This window comes from Lampetra fluviatilis, chromosome 42 (assembly GCF_964198595.1).
Source record: "Lampetra fluviatilis chromosome 42, kcLamFluv1.1, whole genome shotgun sequence".
Classification (NCBI taxonomy): Eukaryota; Metazoa; Chordata; class Hyperoartia; order Petromyzontiformes; family Petromyzontidae; genus Lampetra; species Lampetra fluviatilis.
The window spans coordinates 8,465,727-8,472,485 of record NC_136316.1 but is presented as its reverse complement, the minus strand read 5'-3'; the positions used below and the strand labels follow the sequence as shown (position 1 = coordinate 8,472,485).

At 48.1% G+C, this 6,759-nt stretch overlaps 1 protein-coding gene across 1 annotated transcript; it reads right to left on the bottom strand.

Annotated features, from left to right (window-relative positions):
• Window positions 1-42: 42 nt before the first annotated feature.
• Window positions 43-4,528, bottom strand: LOC144946747 (leucine-rich repeat-containing protein 14-like). The gene is made up of 3 exons (XM_078875878.1): window positions 3,354-4,528; window positions 1,461-1,603; window positions 43-969 (listed from the first exon to the last, which is right to left on the bottom strand). The coding sequence occupies exons 1-3, from the start codon at window positions 4,391-4,393 to the stop codon at window positions 542-544; spliced, it is 1,611 nt and encodes a 536-aa protein (XP_078732004.1). The 5' UTR covers window positions 4,394-4,528; the 3' UTR covers window positions 43-541.
• Window positions 4,529-6,759: the final 2,231 nt, after the last annotated feature.

Below are 6,759 nucleotides of genomic sequence, written 5' to 3'. Positions count from 1 at the left end.
TGAATTGCAATCTTGATTTTGACAGGTCAATTGCATCTCCTGACGAGGCTGTTGATTTTATTTGTTCCACGGATGTTCCCATTTATCCAGTTTCCCGGGTATACATCATCAACATTTGCAGCAAATGAGTGCAGCATCCAAAATGAACAAGAATCTTTATTTATCCTGGATAAATCTTTTTTTTACAAATTTCCAGTAGGGGTGGGTTAGTAAGTTACAAAATAACATTGCACGAGGTATTTAACGGTTGTAAACGAATCACCGCAAATCAAAACCGCTAAATACACGACTTTTAACCATGAATACTAATTATGTCACTTGTTTTAACCAGGGAAGGCTCACTGTGGAGTCTCAATACTCTATTTAAAACGTTGATGCGCATATCTTCATCAATGGATTATTAAAGACATTCCACAGTGAGACTGCGCCCATACAACCCAAACTATGGACCATATAGTTAACCAATGTAGTCTGCACTCCTTCAACGGAGCAATTGCAAAATTACACGAACTCTTTCTTGATGCCCTCTCATGGCTAGCATTCAGCTCATGGAAATATTTCCATATGCAAGAATAGTGGGGTACAAAGTGGTTGACAGCAAGACATCTCTCTTACTGAGGCTGACGAAGACACTGCTCAGTTCCGAGTGTGCACGGGCATGAGAGTCCAGCTGCACAGGGTGTTCCAACAACTGATCAGCCAGGGGATTGGCGGCTAAGCCCGACACGTAGCATTCTAAGGGCACGGGATAATAAAAAGCTTTCAGGCCAGGTAAGGAGGCCAGGCAGGTCGTCAACTGCAGCAGGGCCTGTAGGGAGAGTGGGTTGTTTTGAGCACGCAGCTGCTGCAGGGCCTGGCAGGCTGGCAGGGCTGCCAACAGCGCTGGGATGTGATGATCAGCCAAACCACAGCCAATAAGACTCAGCTCCTGGAGATGGGCTGTGGTGCGTCCCAGCAAGGAACACAGTCCTGAATAGAGATAGTATAGAGTTAGCATATGATTCGACAAGGCATCGATATTGTTATCCAGTAGGCTTTTTTACAAATAACAAATGTGAGTGAGTTCATGTCAATCAAAAAGTCACCTGAAATTAATTCCTAAAATATATATTTGCCAAAAAATGTTCCATTACCTTTAGTATTGTCTCATATTCTGGAAACATACACCAAATGCGAGATAGGTTTGGGCCTGTAACTTTTTATTTAATGAAACGAGTAACATTTTGCTGTTGCCATTTGAGAACTTTCTACGTTACACCACCCTTCGAATCTTGGTTGGAGATTCTCCACCCATCATCCTACTTTGTGGATAAGTACAGTGGTTGTCCAATGGATAGACTCGATCCCAACATAGGAATGCAGAATTTCTGTCACTGGCTCATGGCTATTATTCAGAAGATGAGTAGGACATCAATTTAAATTCACATTGCAGCAACAAGGTATCACTGCAAGGAAGTCACCTGGAATCAGCTGACCAAGGCCACTGCCACTGATGTCCAGACAGCGGAGACTCTCCGTGTGGTGTGAGGCCGTAAGTGACGCCATGTCGCCAGGGGTGAGGGAGCAGTAAGCAAGCCCCAGACTCTCCAGGGGAGCAATGCCACTGCATACACACCACGCACAACACTTACGTTTTTCATACCATACGAGGAATCACACAAACACATGCATATCATAAACCTCCATCTATGTTTACACAACACATTCCTGCGGAGGGAGCTGGTAGGAACGTTGGGTTGCTCGGTCAATGGCGGCGTGGTGTATTCCGCAAATATGCCCGACTGTGAGGGCGGGCACAAGCCGGCGTATGTTAAACGTTGAGTTTTATAAGGGCACCACGGGGTGACCAGCCCCTCCCCACCCTCCCCACCACGCCCTCCCCACCCATCCCCTCCCCACCCATCCCCTCCCCACCCAGCCCCTCCCCACCCTCCCCTCCCCACCCGGCCCCTCCCTCCCCACCCAGCCCCTCTCTGCACGACGGACACAATAATCCCGTGGGGGCTGGTGTAACCAGGAAGTTCCTACCAGTATTAACATGTATATATTTAGTGCATCAGCCTTCCAGCCTAATGGTTTTCCAGCAGAATTTGTTCTAAGCAGCAAAATCCGAACTGGTTTCAATCTTCTGGGCCTCATGAGCTAAAAAATATACTGTTCTATATAGTTGCTCTTGACCAAATATCCCAATGTTGAAAAATTATCCACAAATTACTAAATTGGTATTACACATAACATTGCCCCCTCCTTCAGAGACTTAGCAGGACCCTCCTGAAAAATAACATTGAGATTCAGTGAGACTTTACTAGGTAAATGAGTGTAATAATATCAGAATGGGAATATTTATTTATACTAGAATGGGAATATTTATTTATACTGGAGGAATCCGATTAGCTATAGTTTTCATCGATGTCCAGTAGACTTGTTAAACAAGGCTTGTTAAACAAACTTGAGTGCTAATGCATTGATACATCAAAACGTATTACTGTTGGGATTTATATACTGTTTTAGATACAATATCTACCATGGAGTGTCGTTGTCAATGATTATACAATACTGTATGTAGTTTTATAAATATGAAAAGGTGTGTGTTCTGATTATTGCGACTAATACGGCATTCTCCAGAACCACATTATTTCGTGTTGTGGTGTATAGTTTCACATCTGACTAGGAACTATATATCACAAGAGAGGGTCCTTGCCTATAAACATCTGGCAATTCAGAATTTGGTTAAAGAAAGCCTGACTTCTAATGGGAAAATGAATGTCGAAACCGGTGCAGTGCTTCTGAATTATACACTACCAAATGAAGACCGTGTGTACTAATGGGATGTGTAAAACACTCAATGTATTTTTTAAGTGAGCCCCACGGTGGCGAGATGTTAAATATATCGCCAGGTATACAGGAGGTCTTGGGTTTGATTCCGACCCTGACGCCTGCTGTATAGTTAGAGTTTGCATGTCTCTCTCCCCGTGGTCGCGTGTATTTTCTCCGGGTTCTCCGGTTTTTCCCTCCACATGTATACACGTGCGTTCAAAGCATTTGGCAGCTATACATTTCCGCGTGAAAATCCACTTCGTTGAGCTATCATTTGTGGCCAGGTCGCTTCTGAAAAGAGCCATCATATGGCTCAGTTGGCCTGAGCTGGTTAAATAACAAAAAATTGTTTAGTTTTGATGTTCGTCCCATGACCATCAAATATTGTCCAAATCGTCTGCTCATGAGCGTTGTTTACCTACGTGACTTTACCGAAAGAACCTAAGAGTATGAATCCTTGCCGTCACGAAAGCTTCAAATCTAGAATTGTTAAACAGAACCCAGTGAGGGCTCACGGCGCTGCTGCTGCTGCTCACGCCAGCAGCTGGTGAAGGCGGTCGCTCAGCCTGGACGCCTCCAGATTGAGCTCCTTGAGGGCACCGAGCTCCTTGAGGGCCTCCGCGACCCTGCAGAACGCCTCCTCGCCCCCCCTCTCGGGCCTCCCCTGCGGGAGACGTCTCACGTCCACGTTGCTGTAGGCGAGGTTGAGGCTCCGCAGGTGCGGGAAGCGAGCGAGTCGCGGAAGCAGCGCGGCCAGGCCCGGCAGGCCCATGTTGTTGAAGCCCAGGTCCAGCTTGCGCAGCGCGGGTTCGCGGGCCTCCAGGGCCTCGAGCAAGCGGCACAGACGACGCAGCGACAGCTCCTCGACGCGGAGGTCGCGGCAGCGCAGGCTGAGCGCAGAGCTCGCTCGGCAGCTGATCTGGAGAGCCGCCAGCAGCGTCTCGTACGAGCTCACGTTCACCACGAGGTTCGCGTGGACAACCACGCGGCGGCGGTGGTAGGTAGGAGGCCTCGGGGGAGACCCGCCGGGCCCGTCCACGGCCTCCCACTTGCGCTTCCCGTCACCGAGCACGGCCTTGGCGAGAGCCACGCTGCGGGACCAGCTGTTCGTGGTTCTCCGAAGGGCCGTCTCATTCTCCTCGTCCGGCAGGCCCGTGAGGTCGAGAAGGCGGAGTGCGCACGGTGAGCGCGGCCCACCTCGGCCCTCTGGCCCCTCGGCCTCTTCCAACATCACCTCGTCCTCCTCGTCGTCGGCGCCCCGCTTGACGCGGCGACGCGTGAGCGCGGAGATGCAGGCCTGCATGCAGGGCGCGCTGGGCTGTGCGAGGCCCGCCGTCCTGCCCCAGCAGGCGAGGACCTCGGCCAGGTCCAGCACGGGGAAGGGCCAGGCCCGCACCAGGTCCCCGGCCACGAGCGGCCGGTCACCGCGCAGCGCTGCGCACAGCAGCAGCGGCAGCAGCGAGTCCGGGACGCGGCGCAGCTCATGCCGCGCCCGGCCGTGGTCGGACACCAGGGAGCGGGCGCACAGCGAGCACAGCGAGGCCACGGGTAGGCCCCGGGGAGGGAGCCCTGCCATGAATCGTGGGCCACCTCCACCTCCTTCGACTTCGACCGCTCACGCGAGGCCGCAGCCCGTGGGTCGAGTGGCACTCGGCGGCCACATTTTCAGCGGAGTGATTGGAGAGATAAATCGATCGATTCCCGCAGTCGACATTTGCTGCTGCTGTGTGTGCAGCGAATCGAAACGTTGGCACAGTAGGGGGCGCAAGAGGTGTGCATCGGTCAGTCTTCTCATTTAGTCGATTTGGGTCTGCCCCGTGACCTCCTGCCAACGGCCGTTCGACACTTCACGTGGCATCGACGTGCACGTAGCCTGGCACAAGCGCCCTGGTGATGTCACCGCCACTTAATGGCGAATAGCGGTTGTTGTTGCAACGAACCGTGCGTTTCGGGAGTCGATGGTTTACGATACATTAGTGAATGTATCATCGGCCAGAAGAGAGATACAATAAATAATAGGCGACGTTTCGAACAAAGAATAGGTCATTGCCCGAAACGTCGCCTGCTATGTATTTTAAGGCCAAAGTGTTGTTGACGAGCTTGCAGCGACAGGCTGACGCCGCAGGTAACAACTCGTGTCTCACAGTCAGAAGGATCTGGGTTCGATTCCCAACTGGGACGACTTTGTGTGTGAGAGTTTTTGTATGTTCTCCCCTTGAATCTGCAAGAGGTTCCTTACAGCGCCCCGGTCTCCTCCCATAGCTAAAAGAAAACCCCAATGTAAGTGGTATTGGCCAAACATCCCAATTCTGAAACACTGCCTGCAAATGGCTCAATTGTGATGACATGTACAGAGCATCAACATCGTCCCCTTATATGAATACTTAAAACTTTTTTATTTTACCAAATACACACAGCTCTTTTTAGAAGCGACCTGGCCACATTTAAATGATAGCTTAACGAAGTGGATTATCATCACGTGGAAATTTATAGCAGCCAAAAACGTGTCAGGACTCTCTTAAAAAAATAAGTCTTGAGACTCAGGGAGGCGCTCCCGAGCAAACAGGCGTAACAATATACCTACTGCACCGAACTATGGATGTCGTGATTTAATTCAATGTTATTGTTCCTTGTGTTGGTAGTTATGTGGTTTAGGAGTTTGGTGCCGATGTCGAGGTTTGTTCGCCACTACGAGAGGGATTAATTCAGTGCACAGAGTTTGTGTTTTGCTGTTCCTCCGTTTAAGGAGTGTAGAATACAGTTGTGTATATTTGTTTCAAGTGATTTGTTTACCTTTCCTATACTTTGCACTCGTATCGTATTTTTTTTATTGTTTGTTGAAATGTTCTGACCCTCCTCTACTGGACATCTGTGAAAAAGTGCTTTATAGCTCAGATTACTCCAGTATAAATACATATTCTGATTATGTGTATTATATAATTACTATATGTCAATATCATTGTCATGATGCGAAATGTTATTAATTTCACTCTATGAAGTGTTTTTGTATTTCACAATTGTATTGTGTTTTAATGTACTCGGTAAGATGTAATATAACTCTACTTAAAAGTGATCCACTGCAGTGCACTCAGCATCAGGCTAAGACTCTTAATCATAGCAACTCTACAATCAGTAATGCGTATGAAGGTGTAATTTAGCTGCATTGTGAAGAAACATCTCAATTTTATAACGTGCCTCCCACTAGTAGGTATGCGTACAACTGTGGAAACATAGCTGCTCATGGGCAAAGGGTGAAAAAAAAATTAGGGCGCCACCTTTCACAAGAATTGTGGCTAATGTGGTCTCGCAATGCACGGGATTTTTCACAGCTTACAACCCGCTGAGCAGGTGTGCGAAAGTTCGACACGCGTGTGTAGGTGCGATATTGTTTGACGATAAGACGTTCTCTGGGACAAGTAGCCAGGGTGCACGAGGTTGAGTAAGCACGCAAGAGGGCTGGTTGTGCGGACCTTGAAGGTAATAATGTCTTACGAAACATTGTTTTACTCGTGTATATATTAAAATTGTCACGTGTGTTCACATAAGGCTATGATGTTAACACAAACAATTCTAGTTCATTAAAAACAGTTTACACATTCGTATTACTTCCAGTACACACGTGAATGAAATCGTACGAGGCAAGTTAACTGGTTAGTGGTTGTAGTGCACATACGGGACTTGGGGTAATAAGAGCAGTTTATTAAATGTTCGAGAAGTTATTTGAATAATACTTAAGGGTAAACCCCACTTGTGGATGGGTTTTCATCTCGTTACATGAATGCATTTCGTAAATGTATTACGCTCACCGAGGCTGCTCACAGCAGCATTTGGAGGCTTGCCCTCTTTTCTTTCCGCCTGATGAAGACCGCTTGTGTTGCAATCGAAACGTTGTGGGTTTTTTGCTTTTATTTTATTTTTATTTTATTTTCTATTTACGTGGCT

What these genes read in the sequence shown, in the direction of transcription:
- LOC144946747 (XM_078875878.1), bottom strand. Translation starts at nt 4,393, where the DNA reads ATGGCAGGGCTCCCTCCCCGGGGCCTACCCGTGGCCTCGCTGTGCTCG. An exon ending in CGCCTTCACCAGCTGCTGGC is followed by an intron (nt 1,604 to 3,353) that starts GTGAGCAGCAGC and finishes GTGTGTATGCAG; the next exon opens with TGGCATTGCTCCCCTGGAGA. An exon ending in CCTTGGTCAGCTGATTCCAG is followed by an intron (nt 970 to 1,460) that starts GTGACTTCCTTG and finishes ATCTCTATTCAG; the next exon opens with GACTGTGTTCCTTGCTGGGA.